The sequence below is a fragment of the Synchiropus splendidus genome, chromosome 6 (genome assembly GCF_027744825.2).
Source record: "Synchiropus splendidus isolate RoL2022-P1 chromosome 6, RoL_Sspl_1.0, whole genome shotgun sequence".
Classification (NCBI taxonomy): domain Eukaryota; kingdom Metazoa; phylum Chordata; class Actinopteri; order Syngnathiformes; family Callionymidae; genus Synchiropus; species Synchiropus splendidus.
The window spans coordinates 9,086,760-9,103,845 of record NC_071339.1 but is presented as its reverse complement, the minus strand read 5'-3'; the positions used below and the strand labels follow the sequence as shown (position 1 = coordinate 9,103,845).

Below are 17,086 nucleotides of genomic sequence, written 5' to 3'. Positions count from 1 at the left end.
CAACCGACTCTTCGATAAGACAATGTTGTTGACGTGCAACTGCCATGACCTGGATGTTGTGTTCTCTGTGGGTTACTTTTTTTTTTCCTCATCGCTTGGGTCTCCACTTCATAATCTTCTCATTGCCCCATGACTTAAACCTAGAAATAATATTTCCTTGTTTTGAAATTAGAACTGCTTGAAGAACCAACTATACAGCCAGCTAGTGAGCGAGTTAGTCAGATAGCTATATGATCGAACAGATTTCAGTTCAACGACTGTTGTGGACATGTCGATTGTACCTAAAATAAGCCAATGAGACAGCAGGCTGGAGAACTAACAGGGACAAAAATAAAAGTCAGATGGAGAGAGCCAGTAGAGTCGAGCCGTTTAAGAGGATTACGTGAAGTGAATGTGGCTGGTCACACCCACTCAGCACTGTCAGGAGCAGCGTAAGCGTCTTTGTGTTTCTGTCATGAACTAATAGAGGTACACAGTCACGGAGGAGATTTATAGAGATGGGAAAATGAGAACGGCTATCATGGAAAAGATTTGGAGACAATCAGGGAGGGTCATGTGGAGAGGAGTGACAGTGGATATGATGGACAAAGGACGTTGGAGATGGAGGGGCCAGGAAAGGGGTTATAGAAGGCAGCCAATGAGGTTCATGGATGAAGAGGATAGTTGGAATGAGGCACTCCCTATTTAAAAGCTCACACATTTGAGCTATTAAATAGCTCAAATGTGTATTTAATAGAAAAATCCATGATCGATTTCTGAAAATACATTATTCCCAGTGAAAATAGCTGTTACAGAGACCACAACTATCCTCTCTTCTTACATGATGAACTCCCCAGATCAAAGCTTTAGTTGGACATTCACTTATGCCATAGAAGACCACAGTGAGAGATGTCTCTCACTGGGTTTAATGAACTACCAGAGATGCCTCCAAAGTAACACATCATATTCAGAATGAATGTTGTAGAAAACCAGTCCGCAGGCCTCATTTTCTGAAAAAAAAAAAACAACAACAAAAAAAAAAACAACTCCAATTGTTAAAGTAAAACAACATGAACTAATGTGGTTTGTGGCATTAGTATACATTTGATTTAATTGCTACATACAAACAAATAAAGGTCAGGATGACAGAAATAGCTGACATTTAAATTAACAACTCAGAACTTCACCTTCACTCACAGATTTTATTTGAGACAGCTCTGACTTTCCCACTGTTCTTAATTATTAAATATATGCAAGCAGTAAAGACTAAGTCTGACACCTGACCTGCAGATCATCTGAGCTGCTCAGTCTACAGTTCAAGCTTCCTTTAGGGAACATTACTGAATAAGTGTAAGCAGTCAGCCAACCAAAACTGGTTCCACTGGTGCTTCCGCTGTTTGATGGTTCAATAAACGTGAGTTTGCTTCACAGGAATCACCTTTTCATACACATGAAAACAGGGAAACTGAACCCATGTGTCCGCCTCTTTGTTTTAATTTTACCACGGGCTGTCATGGGAACAAATGGAAAACTAGGAGTCAAATATGTCTGGATCTGCGCGTGTATTGGACCACATGAAATGTGGGCCATTCATTCTGCTGAAAATTACCAGCTGCATATATGCTCTCGTGACAACATTTACGAACAACATATAAATATTAAAAATTAAAATATACATTTATGGAAATGAATTTAGTGGAAAATTTTAAAAGCATAAGAGTGAAGGTTGTTTGTCAAAAGTTGATCACAAATCAGACAAAAATAAATACATCATGAAAATTTTGAACAGTAGAGTGCACTGGAATATTAGCCACACTCACATGACGCTCTTTAGCCTGTAACAATCCATCTATTAGCCACGTCCTTGTATAAGCTGCAAGAAAAAAGCAGCGGCTCATAGTTTGGAAATTACGGTACGGACATCAACATTTGCCAGCAGCAAACCCAAACACGAACATAACTGGCTAAGGTTACATGACCGCCCAGAAAACCATACTGTCATCAAGTTGCACCACATTTGGTCTTAATAATCCATGTAAATAACCGATTTTGGAGGAAATTTTTCAATTAATCGGACTGATCTTCTTGGTTATTAACGTCACTAAGCCTGCATGTAACCACTTTGAATATGAATAGACAGCCTGACCTGCGCCAGCATTAGCTCTCCAGCAGCACCCATAGATCTCTGGAGATAAACAACCAAACAAAAGACGATATTAAAACACTTTATTTTCGATGTGAAGTTGTGTGGATATAGCTACGCAGAGCTGGTCCTCTTGATATCACCGCGGAAGAGCAAGACCTGTTGCTTGCCGTGTTGGTGATGCCAACTATATGCAGATCTACAGATATGAAGATTTGGCCTCCAAACACTTTGACCTAGTCCAGTTTATAGGATGTTTGTTCCCACACGCAGGACTATAGAAGGGATTTATTAGTTTAAGGACACAATGTGATAATAGTTATGTAGTGTGTATTCAATTAATACCCTTAGTGAAGTTTCCATTGGTACTTGAGAATAATGTTACTCCTGATAAAGTGTTTCCCAAGAAAGCTGCAGATCTGCCCAGGGCATAGTTTTGTGATACAGAAAAACTCATGAGGCATGCTGGGAAAATTTCACCAGTTTGTTTACAACCAAACCCACCGACATCCTAGTGCTGTCGCAGTTTAACGATCCCCGAAGAGGAGGGATGGGGGTGTTCTGAAGAGGACTGAAAAAGCTGGAGGAGGAGGAGCTGAGGGAGAAGGATGGTGAACTCAGTTTGGAGTGGAAAAGTACAGCCAGCCTGCTTGGAAGGTGGAGTCCTGGTTGTTGGGCTCTGATCGCAGCCTATTAGAGTACAGCACTGGGACTAACTGTTATAACTGATATGAAGCGTAAAGTGAAAAGCTACACACAAAATCTTCATCTGGAGACATCAAGAAAGGTTTCTTCCGGTCACATTAATCATTTACCACTTTTGTCCCCCATGATTTCAAATGTTTTTGGGAATCAAATGGGTAAAAATACAAGCTAGAGACATGAACTGCTGCAACCATGAATAAAATGTGAGAGCTGGGAACATTTATTTGGCACCTCAGGTTTGTGGGGTACCTCAGCGAATCCAAAGATGATAGGGGCAGGGGCTGGAGACTCATTTCACCTCTTCACTGAGCCAAAACTTAGCTAAAAGAATAATTGAGCTGGACCTTAAATTTGGGCACTAAAAATGGCAAAAGATGGCAGCTACAATTCAAGTCCAAGACACACACAGCACAAACAGCTCGGTGTGATCACTCAGTCTGACACATAGTGCTGTGTTGAAGGATATGATTATGCGGACTTGTGCAGTGTGAGCTGATCGTGGGATTGTCCTGTGAGTGCACATAAATAAGATTGTAAAATCACAAAGTTAGATCGATGTTCAGATGTGATAGTAGTGACTACTGCCACTACTAACAGGGTGTTGATTGTCAATTTGCTATTGTGATGGGTTCATAATGATAATAGTATCTTTTGTGATGCATGAAATGACTTTGAATACTGCAGACAACCTTTAGCAGAATTGATCCGTTTTAAAGTCCCCTGAAGAGACCAGCTGCAAGTCTCGGCGCTCTCACTGATCTGAGTGTTTCTGTCAAGAGTGAGCTGTTTCCATTTACAGTCTGTGTGATCTGCTTCCTGCTGCTCCACTGACCTGACACGCACACATCTACACCACTTGCACACACAAGTACACACTCAGGAGAGAAGCTTGATTCAAGAAGAGGGGGAGGGCTGAGGAGTTGTTTTTATTCTGCTGCATGAGCTCAACGCTCGCTGGCTTTCAGCCTTGTGGTGAATGTTTCACACTACTGAGAGTCTTCTACACACACACTCACACATTCTCTCTCACACACATTCCACTGGCTGTGTGTTGCTCAGTGACTCAACTGTTCAATTCATTTCAGGCAGTAGATTGACAAGTGTATTGTGTCCAAAACAGGTTGCTGCTTGACATGTATTTATACAAGAACAGTATGTATTATTAAAAAAAAATTCAAAAAGTGGTCATCACCTTTGTGATAAATTTAGGAACGGGGGAACAAGTGATTCAGATTTACCGGTGGTTGATAGTGGTTCTACCAGCTGTGTTTTGTGTTCAGGAAGCACCAGAGACGAGTCACGTGAAAGACTGTATTCATATTTCATGGTCATGGTTGGCAGCTCTGACTGATGTACTCCTTTACAAAGTATAAACAAGCAACAGATCTACACACAGTCTCTGACTTATGACTGACCTCGGTCTTTCAGGGGAGGACAAGGCGAGCACACCACTTAGTTTTACTTGAACGTTTTACAATATCCAATACAATATTTATTATAGAATTCTTGTAATGCAATTCAATGTATTATTATTATCATCATTATTATTATTATTATTATTACACCTTTTGGTCATAACAGTTTCCCATGATAGCACGTATTTTTCAATTAAACTATAAACTGAATAATACCTTTAACTCCTTATACTGCATTTTCAAAAACAAGGAAGCAACGTTAGGGTTAAAAATGGTAAAACCCTTGCCAATATACATCTGTTTCATGGTACTGTTCATATTCTTAGTGTTGTGCATTAAGTTTTAGTCCTTTGTGTTAACATTTTTAATTAATAAATATTTCAATCTCCTTTAATACATTGGAAAAGCCTTAAGTTAGACTGAGATTTGGAAAACTACAACATCACATAGCTTCATTATTGATACATTACATACAACTTAGTCACTATTTCCTCTATTATAGAGATTGAAAAGGAGCAGAGTGAAGAACAGTTCTCATAATTTCCGAGCGGTTGTGTGCAAATGTGTGTGGTCCTAGTGCTAGTCAGTCAATTCTGTGTCTTTTATGTTTGTTTTTGCAACGTTTTAAAAATCACTTTTTAATATAGATTAGATGGCCTGTATTCATCCCATGTTGGGGAAATTGGACAGTTCATCCAATGAACTGTTTTGATTGACTGGTGTGAAAAATCAATAAACAAAGCTTTCAAAGAATACAAAATTAAACAAATAATCTCATTTATTTTTGTTTTATAGTTAATTTTCAAATCAAATGTCAAGAACCTCCAGCTGGTATTTTTTGAATTAGTTTGCACGTGTTAAGGGGTTGAAGTTAAAAGCGTCATTTACATGTAACAGCTGGTCTTTTAACCGTCCGACGCGTCAGTCACGTAGTTGGTGTACAAACGAGGAAGTGAAACAGGAAACTGACGCTTCTGATTGGCTGTCAGGGGCACAATGACCTACTAACTTCACTTATTCCACGTCTTCGGCGAATATGCTGCTGTTTGTTTGTCATGTTTGCTGTGGATCACACTATCCTGGAGCCGAGTATCCAGTCAGTGTAGTCTTTCTTCGGGTTTAAGAGGTCCAGAGTAAGCTGCAGTTCTAGTCAAGACAGTTATGGATGAACCCTCCCAAGTCCAGAGGTGTGACTAGAGTCAAGTTGCAACACGCCTGCGATGAGTTGATCAATGACAGAAGTATTTATATCTCAATTCAAAGGCCTGCGTCAACAATATTTATCAGTTAAGCTCATCAAACATGTCCAGGCTAAAACATGCATTCCATTCAAGTTGCATTGATAAACATCACAAAACATTCTGTCCAAAACCTGTGAATTAAAAAAATGCAGGGATGAATGACAATGAGAACAAATGTTTAGCTCAGGTCAGAAGAACACTACATTGTGTATTTGCCAGCTAACCTGAGGTGGAGTCTGAGAACTTAGTACTTTCACCGCACTCACTGGGGACCAAACAAGTTACAGGTTATCAGTAGACCAAAGACACATATGTCCTCAGTCCCACAGACTTTTGTATTTATATTCTGGACATGACCTTGAATCGAGGCAGGCAAACGGAAAAAGACATCAGGCACAAACAACACGCACAACCAGGAAAAAAACTTCAAATTACACTTTGATCACAAACTATGCAGAAGTACAAATCCAAAATGATGAAGTCTTGTAAAGAAGAAACTCACTTGAGAACACTTCCTGTTTTATTTGGTCTACCTCGCACTGACAACCCTGTTGCACAGATATGGCAAAATCTCACATTCGCTGACATCATCCTCACATTGTCGAGGACACTTTGTTTTGAATGTGGAAATACTCAATACTTGCGTATTCAAATATAGCCGTTTATTTTTCAGTTGAGAACCTCACCGACAATTATTCAGCTCAGCAAGTTTGGAGCAACGCCACAGTACACGTTTGGGTGTTGGGCGCCCCTCAGTGGCCAACCATAGCAATACACATTTTCTTACCTGGCAATGACATTTCCAGCCTGTCAACACTGTTAATTGTTCCTCGTCAAACGTACCAGAGTCAGACTACAGAATACTTCGAACCTGCCATCCTCAAAAGAAAACCTATCTTGGCTTGATCACTCAGTCCTCAGCCACCGTTCTGAGACCCAGGTGGGATCAGGTGACAAGCTGCACTACAGAACATTGAAACACATTGTGAATTTACACATTCATGAGGACCGACAGCGAGAAAATCACCAGCTTCAGTGAGCGATGGTCCTTTCCATGGGCTATATGAATGATGCTTGTGATGTTTTCCTCCCACAGTCCAAAAACAGAGGTTAATTGATGACTCTAAATTGTCCATAGGAGTATGTGCAGATGAATGCGTGTTTGTGTGTGTTTAAGATGCACAATAAATGAATGAAAAGGTACATGTAGTTTTGATATTTGTATCTGTGACACTATCCCAGAATTTGTGTGTGAAGTTCACAAGGTTTCCTTCTCCTCTCCATCAGTCTACTCTGGGTTTCTTCTCCTCTGGCTCGCTGCTCTGCTCCTTCCTCAGCTCCTCTTCTTGTTTCTCAAGGTCCTGCTGTTCTTTAAGGTATGCTTCGTTTAGTTTTACCTCCACGTCTGGGGGAATGTCCACCTCCATCAGGTTTTCCATCCCTTGTTCTGGTTCGTCACCTATCAGCACCTGCAGTTTCAGACCAGTTGTAAGGAGTTTAAGTTTATGCAAGGGCCAGCTATAATGGACCAGTCTCTCTCTGATTTTCTGGGTCTTGTAGGTGTCCTGAAGAACCTTGTTTATCTTCACCATGCTCATGTATGTGTGAGATAACACTGTACCACGTTGAGGATTTATTGCATAAAGCAGTTTAATCAATAAATTAGAATTTGTTTTTATATGTTTGATCTAGTTAAATGTTTACATTCATACATAAAATAAAATTGTCTTTAAACCATACATCACTGAATCCTTCCAAACATTCCAGCACAATGAAGTTACGCTTCATACCTGCACGACTTTTTCACAGGCAGCAACAACGTGGGCATCCTTCTCCCAGTGGTGGAACTCCCGCATTATGGGATAAACATTCTTCTCTTTCAGGGTCTGTCGTCCAACTTTGGTGGCAGTCAGCTGAACGCCGTGAAAAAAGTGTGAATGTGGATGAGCTTTCTTCAGATAATACGCATCCTCACCAGCAGAAGCGTCTCCAGCAGCATCTTCCTGATATCAGGGTCTTCTTCTCGCTTCTTGTCCTCAGGGAGGTACTGGAGGTCCACTGGAAGACCTGGAACATTCAGAGGTGCACTATTGTGAGGCAAACATCAACTGAGTCACTGCACAGTGAAAGGTTCACTGATGAACAAATACCTTCATTCTCCTCCTCGCTGAGCTCCTCAGGACCAGCCAGAGGGAGCAGGAGAAATGTCAGGATGTCCACCGAGTCACTTAGCAGCCACTCATGATGAGCTGTGGGACAGTTTTTACTCAGTTACTGGGACAGCAGACAAGACATTGTTTAGTTCAAATTGTTTAGTTCATTAAATCATCTACAGTCATCAATGGCATTTTGAAAAGTTATTGCAGTAATCATTTACTGGTCATTATTAGTGCAGCAAGTTTTGATCATCTGATTTAAGAGAATTAATATTGCAATTTGGTTGCCTGAGGATCCAGTCACCGGTATTTGCAAATGATTTGCTGTTGTAGCTTTGCACCCGAGTGAGAAGTGGCCGGAATGAGGATCGGCACCTCTAAGTCCAAGGCCAAGGTTCTCAACCGGAAAAGAATTGGGTGCTCCCTCTGGGTGGGGAATGAGGTCCTGCTTCAAGTGGAGAAGTTTAAATATCTTGGGGTTTTGTTCACCAGTGATGGACTAAGCGCAGCAGGGACACCATTGCCGTCACTGTCTACCACACTGTTGTGTGCAAGAGAGGGCTGAGCCAAAAGGCAAAGCTCTCCTTTGACCGATCAATCTTCATCCCGAACCTCACCTCATGACCGAAAGAATGAGAACCCTGACACAAGTGGCTGAAATTTGTTTTCTCCAACAGGTGGCGGGAGTATCCCTTACAGGAAAGGTGAGAAGTTCTGTCACTCGGGAGACACTCTGAGTAGAGGATGCCCCATAGACACCGGCCTGAGAGCATCTCGGGATCCCCCAGTCAGAGCTGGTGGAGGTTTCCCGGGAGACGGGTGTTTGGCACGTCCCCGTGACTGAGCAATGGATAAGCGGTTGAGGATGGATGGACGATTTCAACAAAAATAAAGCACAATGAATAAAGATGTTCACTGACTGTAAGATCAGAACAATCATCTTTTTTAAATCTCGCGATTTGGGACTAACACGCTCTCAACTGAATATAGACAGCAGCTTTAGATACATTGACAGTGGTGTGGATCAGATTTGATATACGCCTGAAACCTCCATCTCTAGATCATCTTACCATGGTCAAAGCAACAGTTGCGTAGCGTTCCTATGACCCCTCCACGTCTCACCACTGAATCCTGGAATTGGGTGAAGGGCAGCAACCGCTGGATGACACACCTGCGACACAACAAGCCTTTCAGCATCTCACCAGGATGAAAGAACACAAACACATGAATTTTTCAGAACCTCTCCTTGTCCATCAGGTAAGTTCTTGCCTCAGGCAGTTGAGTGAGGTTGGACAGAAGAGGACCTATGTAGTGGAAATTAGCTTTCTTGTTGTAGCCTTCGGTGCATAGAAGTTCCACAAGCTGAGCCAGACCCCCTCGCTCCTGCAGCTCCTGCAGAACAATACCAACTCATTCATCAACACACGGTGCCTCTTTTAGGGGTCATTTTGAGCTATATAAATACAGTGTTGTTATTTTTACGAGTAAATGAAGATCAAACCACTCTGTTTTGATAATTCACAATATCTGACAACAGTTCATGCACACCATAGTCACAGGGAAATTTAGGTAAAGTTCCGGCAAGACTGGCCGTGTTTACATCTGGATGATGCGGGTGAATGAATGAAGCGATTATCAATGTTAGTCTGGTACCTTGAACACAGTCCGGCAAGTGTTTACATGGCGAGTTAGGTTGGACAGCATGGTACATATCTGATCTGCAAAAATATACTTCGGATCGACCAGGTTCTTCAGACATGTTGGTAGAACTTTGACATCAGACAAAAGAACCTGAACAAATAAGATAGGTTTAAAAATGTGTCCAACAATTATGACTTAATGTTGCTTGATCATCCCTCACCTTGTGTAGAGTCTCGTCCGCAGACAGGTTGATGAAGGTGAGGAAGCAGTCCTTGACAATGGCGATAGAGGGATCTGATGTCAATGCAAAGAGGGCAACAAGAAGCTCTGGTTTGGTGCGGAGAAAACGGCAGCCATCTCTGAAAAAAAAACACAAAGAAACAAGATCTATCTATAAAATTCTATGGGCCAAAAACACTCAACAATGAACCCTCTCCGCACCTGCTGCCGGATACTCCAAGTAAGTATTCCGTGGCATGACCTTTGACATCAGGTCTTGTGTCAGTGGTCAGGAAGGAGAGAAGCTCAGCAGCCTCAGAATCACTCAGCATCTTTGGACACATAGGACAATTGCATTTGAGGCCTGTACAATATGATCACGGCGATTATTTCAAACTCACTCTGTGTGTCGTAAATTTATTGTGGTTAAGTATTTCCCATAAATGAAATGAACTATATCTCAAAGCAGACACGTTCAGGCTAACAATCAGAATTTAACAAAACGCCGAATTATCCACATAAAGTAAAACAAAACAAAGAGTTACCTTTGCTTTCACCTATGGCAAACAGTCTTTCATAACGCCCTTCAATTGCGTACTTTATAATGTTTTTTTAGACTGTTCAAGTCTCAGCACACGTGAATATTGCAACAGGAACTGGTAGCTCCGCCTACTTCAGGTCAGTCTTCTTCTGCTAGTTAAAGATTTGACTGCACTCTGCTGCCCCCTTCCGTAACCTACTGTATTGACTATTGTCTAAGTTCAGAATCGCCTCTTCTTTAAAATTAATGTACTCCAAACACAATTTGATAAAATCTAAACTGAATGAATGAATATGCGATCAGTAGTGTGAGGGATCTGCTCTTTGGTGATGATAATTTTTAGAATGATCAAATGGCCAACTTATAAATAAAAGAAAATTTAAAATAAATACATTTAATCCATTTTGTTGTGATTCTTAAGTTGGATTTTTCTTTACATTGATCTCCCCTGCTGTAAAGTAAGAAGAAAGAAAAGGTCAGCCTGAGATTGTGGACTGGAGACAAGACCAGAAGTAATCTCAGACCTTTTTTTAATTGAAAAATAAATGAAAGTACATCCCTGATAGAATTGCCAGAGCAGTCTTTACACAATTTTTACTTGCATAAGTGGAGCTCTGTCTCATGAGAGCATAATTTGAAGCCCAAATGAGTCCAATTCATCCACACATGAGGCCAAGATGTTATATCAGTCAAGGCCACAGGCAGAATAGGCCCATTTATTGAGTCTAGACTGGCATTTAAACATGAATCTAAGCAGGATGATTTATTGCTTTTCCTTTCCAAGTGGAGAAGTTTAAATATCTTGGGGTTTTGTTCACCAGTGATGGCGGAAGGGATTTGGAGACTGGTCGTGTGGTTCACCAACCATTCTGCCTCAGACAAGACAAGTCAATATTCAACATTTATAATATCTGCTTGCAAGAAATTGGCCTAACCTTTGTCAGCCCCTAACAAACTATTTTGGAACCGCCAAAGACCTAAATAGCTATATCAGGCCCCATAGAAGGGCTTGAGGGCTGGATTTGGTTTTCAAGAACTTATGTCTGAAGCATACATTGTCGATCTAATCACAAAGTCGTGGCCAAGTTGGACTTCTTTAGTCTTTCCCTTTGCCTCTTAAGACATTACATAGGACCAATTTCACCTTAACCAAGGACGTTTCGGTTGAAGAATGTGGATGATGGAGATCCACAGGAGAAAGAGACATAGTAACCGACAGGTGAATGGAAGTCATACATGAGAACATGGAGATGAGGAGGATCAAAATATGTTTAAGTGGAGGAGGCTGACTTGCTGTTATAGCAAAAAGGTGTGTCAGAGCCAGAGGGTCGTCAGTTTGAATCTCGCCTCAGGGAATGACGATTATGTGTGTTCTCCTTAACTTCGTCCAAAAAGACATACATTCAAGCAAATAACTTACAGCAATCTACTTTATTATAACAAACATTGACGCTCAAAAAGTCCCACTCACTGCAGCTGTTGCATTGACATGTTGATATTGCGCATATATGTATATATGGGCATCAGCATTAAAGAGCAGTTTGACTCAATTTAACAAATTCACTTTTATATCCACCACGAAAACTTTGTAGAGCTGCAGCGTAAAAACATTTGATTTATTATACATAATGATTTATTCTGTTCAAACAAACAAAAAGCTAAAATAGCCTCGTTCAGAGGTCACCGGGTGTGTGCGGATGTAAGGAGGAGCAGGATGCGTGGAGCTTCTGTGTCAACAAAGGTTCATCAAGTCTGCCACGTGCTGATGTGGACTCCAGTCTTTGCAGCACACATGGAGCTGGATCCAAAGGGTCCCGCTGGAATGATGACTTTGTTGGGACAGTTGTGGAGTCAAAATTTAAAACTGAGCTGAAATCTGTTCCAAGAAAGTCATTGGAGGCACCGTGGACTTAAGTGACAGTCAGAGTGAAGCTGCTGGCTGCTTCATTTGGCTCAGGAAGGGTGTGTCTTCAGAAACATCTTCACTCAGCCTTGTCTTTCCTCTTGGCTGTGAAGGGCACCTTGTTGGCGACTGTGGAGCCCACCGACGAGACGCCGCCAGCCACAGCGGACACCCCGCCTTTCACCAGCCCCACCCCCATTGAAGGCACAGTGGTCACAGCTGATTTGGTGATCTCCAGACTCTTGCCCCCGACCCAGGCCACTCCCCCGACCGCTGCTCCCACCACCCCTTTGGTCACATTGAAGAGGCCTCCAGTCACTCGCCACACCATACCAGGAGCCGGTGCTGCATGGTCCTTACCGGAGTCTGGAAACAGACAGACTCAACTTCAGTCGACACGATGATACAGGTTCACACTTCTTATCTTCTTCTTTCTCATCACCCCTAAAGAAAACCTGCTGTTTCCTGTCTTTGTGTCTCGAAACCCTTCCACAGCGCAGCTCTCACTACCGCTCTATGAACCCTCCGTTTAAGGAGCTACTACTCCCATTCCACCCTGCCAGTACCCACTTATTCACCTCGTCTCACACATTACTCTGATTTGATCCCAGACCCCTGAAATGTTTTCACCACCTCTACCCCCGGCATCTTTGCATACGTTTGTGTTTACATAGTCTCTTCAATGTAGCATCAGACACACAGACTGATAAAGATCCAGAGCCAGGACACGAGTGCTCCCTGCAAATATAGCTGCCTCTTTGAACAACTATGGAAGATGCATTTGCCTTCATACATGTACAGCACTATGAAAAAAAACAAACAAAAAAAAACTTCATAAGTGACATTTACCCCAGTTATCTCTGTTAAGCACAGCTGCTTATCTAGGTTGTAGCTGTGTGTTTTTTTTTTGCTTCTCAACAAATGAAGTAAAACTAGAGCAGCAGGAGACACCGTCTTGACACGCTCTACTTTACTGTCATAAAACAGAAAAACAAGAACAATGCATGTTGGAGTGTGAGGGTGGGAGAGATGGCAACTACAACACAGACCCAAGAAGAAACCATTATTGATTTAGATGCTGTCAATCAAACATTTAAACATTTTACTACTTTAAAATGTAAACTAAATCTGGAAAACCAAACTTTTCCTTTAGTTTAGGGGACTGGCTTCAGGTCCCTCACCGATGGCAATGTCATCTTAAATTTTAGAAAGAGAATCCAAGTCTCTTGCTCAGAGTCATGTAGAGGGTTGCGATCATGGTGTGGAACATGGATGGACAATAACATTGCTGATCTGCAGTGCCAAAGAAATGATTAATAATCAGTGAAACGGCACCTGAAACCACCAATGAAGGCTGAGGAGTTGTCATTAACTTGTTAATGAAAAGGTAGAGGTGAGGCAGTTCAAACGTCCCTTGGTTGGAGGAGGGTTTTTACAAAGCTTATACGAACTGAGACACAAATAGGTCGGATTTGTCACCACAGTGACACAAACAAACACAGTATTCCCTGGACACGGGCTTCTGAAATAGCTGGCAACATCTGAGCACGGATTGCACAATGTTCCCCACTGACATCCCATCTGGGGAGAGTGGGGAGACACCTACCATCCACAGACGGACTGTAGGTGGGTTCTGCCTCATCTGTGGCCAGGCTGGTCCCGGGCTGCGGCTCCACGCTTATGCTGTTGACGTTCTGTGGATAACAGTAAACATTTACATCCATGGCCAAAGACTCTCAGTCAAGACTTTCTGAAAAGTGGTTTTAAGATCTGCTGCGCGCCAGACACCACGGAACCTCAAGAACAGTCAGCCGGGACACTGAAGGCTACTTTTAGGGACACTGCGAGTCCATGCTCGGGAGGACATGAAGGGGTTTAAAAGTGATTGCGGAAACTATGGATACAAAACAGATTAACGACATACATCTTCCACTGTTTAGTCCTGTTGATGTTTCCGGGATTGGAAAAATCAGAAGCAGCTTTACTCGCCATGTATGTTGGCAGCATACAAGGAATTTGCTAAACAATAGAAAACATATATACAAGAAATAGAAGATGATTGTGCCTGTAATATGCTGCAGTGCAAAAGGTTGAAGTTAACTTTTATTCCAAGATTAAAACCATATTTTGGACACGGGACAGGAAATGTGATTTTTCCAAACGGGTCATAATGATGGGCCTTCCTGACGCAACAGTGCCAGCACACTGACCCACATGAACATCACCAATGATAGCCAAGTCAAGCGAAACCCAGAGGGGCTATCTGGCATGACGGTTATGCTCTTTAACAAAGATCACAACCAATCAGGTCCTCCACTTCGAGAACTAGCAGATTTGCTCAGCATGTGTGCTTATCCAGTTCCTGCTGAACTCTCGGATGGGAAACCAAACAAGCCCAGCGTACAATCATCTTAAAAAGAGCCTCCTGAACATGAATTGATAGAAAAGCTGATAATAGTTGCACTCATACATCTGCATCATTACAAATGACACATGCTTCTTCTGTTGCAAGTGACGACACACTTTTTATCATGACCTTCTCACTTCTTTTTTTGGACTTCATGTTTGAATGCACAAAGGAAAGAAGATTAACAATCCTGGTAATTTTCATACATTTCTACGTACCGTAAACATTATTTTAGAAAATCTGTTTTCCAGTTCCATTACTAAACCTACTTTTCACGGTGCAAATGATATTAAAGAAGCTCAGTCATGAGTGTGTTTGTTGCTCTTGCATAACTTTCTCATGCAACCAAGCTCATCCAGACAGCAAGATTTCAGCTTATCTATATTTCACTTTTTTAACTCGCAAGATTAGTGGTTTGATACACTGTGCTTCTTGACAGTTGATGTAAGCAACTGGCGAAACTATATTTTAACTTTTTATCTTTATTTCTTATTTGTCACTTCGATTATATTTCAAACACGTTATAAGGTACCGTTTATTTTACAAAAGCCCCAGTAGCCTCGACATAATGTTTTAGTATGTGGCCTATGACTAACGTAACTTTCAATTCACATTTTTAAAGACAAACTATAACACTTTTGTATTCGAACATCTAATAGTTTAGAGAATATAAAGCTGTGGAATAATATAATAAAAACAAATAATAAATTTCAACCAATTTTGAGCTGTGTATCGTGTGATCATACAGACAATATGGCTAAATTGTTAACATTTTTCATATTTTCCCCCCGAGCACCAGAACTTAAAATCTATAGCTAAGAAAGGGGTTTCATGAACGAACAGCCTGTAACTGTAATAATTTTTTTTTCAACTATTTGCACTACAAATATGAATGGGAAACGGTCAAATGAAGATGGTTTTGGAAAACATTTAAGGTCCTCACCTTCACCATTGTTCCAGCGACACACCTGAGGCTGCTGCAGCTTGAGTTGAGGCTATCTCTCCTGGAGAAAACGCAGCTGTGGAAGAGTGAAGCTTCAGCGACTCTCTTCTTCGGCCGGTTTACTTTTAGACACTTTTATCGCTTCACTGTCTCACTTCTTCTTCTTCGGCAGCAGATTCTCCTCAGCCTGTCGGTTCTGCCGACGTGGCGCCTGCAGATACACACACAGTCACTTACACACTTACATGCACAGACATGCACACACACACGCATACGCACACACACTGCACTTCCGTTCAACTCTTTCAACATAAATGCCGGTATGCTGCGTTTAGAACTTAAATGTGAAATTACCTACACACTTAGTGACATTTAACAACTTCAAGTCAAGTTCGAAATACACATTTAATAATACATAAGGCTCAAACAGTGTTAACATAAACACATGATTTTCATTTCCGTTGAAGGTTGCCAAAATAAATGTTACACAAATTTCACTTGACAGGTTGTTACGTGTTGTTTACCCACAATTAAGTCGCGCATCGAATAGCCTGAAAGAAAATGCACATGTATACAAACGTCATTACATTTAAGTGAATTCATGGCGACTTTTTTTTGAATCCAGCTTGAGGCGGATCTCGGTTTGCCACAAACCCGCGACCTTTATGTGAAGGGCTTGTTTGTTCTCAGCGATTCCTCCGGACTCCGGTGCCCTCCCAAGGACCAAACATTGACAAAACACTATCCTTGTGAGGACCACATGACTTTGTGGGGACAGTTGGCTGGTTAAGCTTCAACTTGAGGAAGACTTCAAAATAACTGGGCCATTATAATTAGTTTTAAGTTTGGTACAGAGTCCTGGTTAAGGTCAGCCATTTGTTTCGGATGGTTAGGTTTAGGGTGAGAGGCTGGGGAAAGCATTATAGCAATGACAGCTAGGAAAACCAAATATATAATTTGACAGCTAAATTAGAGAATTTGTGATTAATTAATCTCAATTAACCACAGTTTAATTGCATAAGAATATTTGCCACAAGAAGCTACATTTTTCAATTTGAGTGAATTTGGTATATTCCTGAATCAAATGATGGACCCACACATACATTTAAACAACAAAATATTGTTTATTTTGCAATGGCACAATAAATCACGATGGTAGCTATATTCAAGTTTTTATATCACCTTATTTAAACTGAAGCTCTTTTAATGTCTTGAAAATATCTGTATAAGAATTTCAGGTACATTCAGAGTAGTGGGAACCCTGGCCATTTTGTAGAGAAAAACATCCCTAAACAAAAGCAAACAGAAGCTTTTGTTTGCTTTTGTTCAGGGATTCCTCCATGTTTGTTGTTGTTGTTATCATCCTAGCTGCCACGTGTCTTGTGCATCAGTGTGATCAGTGGACCAGGAACCCTGCACTTACAAAGGTTCCCTGTTGTTAAAGGTTCCCTGTTGTTAAATTAAACTGTTAAATTAAATCAATATGATAAAATGCGATAAAAATATTTTAACGCCTTAATTACATTAATTAACGAATCGCGATTAACTTGTTAAAGTCCCACCACTAATATATATATATATATTATGGATTTTCTTATTCACAATGTGTTGTGAACAACCTGGGACATCAAAGACATAAGTATTTTTTAATTATTTTTTAAATATTTTAAGAAATAGGAATGTTCAGGACACATACTTCCCTCAATTATCAACGCAAGAGGCTGACCTGTGGGTGTTATTAAATTACAGGCGAAACGGTTTCTATTTTTTATTTTGATCAGGCAAATCCTACT

General features: G+C 41.1%; 2 protein-coding genes across 2 annotated transcripts; both read right to left on the bottom strand.

The window, feature by feature from the left end:
- Nucleotides 1–4,053: 4,053 nt before the first annotated feature.
- hgh1 (HGH1 homolog (S. cerevisiae)) lies at nucleotides 4,054–10,170 on the bottom strand. Its single transcript, XM_053868293.1, has 10 exons — nucleotides 10,045–10,170; nucleotides 9,722–9,831; nucleotides 9,501–9,639; nucleotides 9,293–9,430; nucleotides 8,880–9,031; nucleotides 8,710–8,810; nucleotides 7,634–7,732; nucleotides 7,459–7,550; nucleotides 7,274–7,396; nucleotides 4,054–6,952 (listed from the first exon to the last, which is right to left on the bottom strand). The coding sequence occupies exons 2-10, from the start codon at nucleotides 9,829–9,831 to the stop codon at nucleotides 6,767–6,769; spliced, it is 1,140 nt and encodes a 379-aa protein (XP_053724268.1). The 5' UTR covers nucleotides 10,045–10,170; the 3' UTR covers nucleotides 4,054–6,766.
- Nucleotides 10,171–11,465: 1,295 nt separating this feature from the next.
- zgc:153675 (uncharacterized protein LOC768179 homolog) lies at nucleotides 11,466–15,520 on the bottom strand. Its single transcript, XM_053868626.1, has 3 exons — nucleotides 15,294–15,520; nucleotides 13,550–13,637; nucleotides 11,466–12,309 (listed from the first exon to the last, which is right to left on the bottom strand). The coding sequence occupies exons 1-3, from the start codon at nucleotides 15,300–15,302 to the stop codon at nucleotides 12,023–12,025; spliced, it is 384 nt and encodes a 127-aa protein (XP_053724601.1). The 5' UTR covers nucleotides 15,303–15,520; the 3' UTR covers nucleotides 11,466–12,022.
- Nucleotides 15,521–17,086: the final 1,566 nt, after the last annotated feature.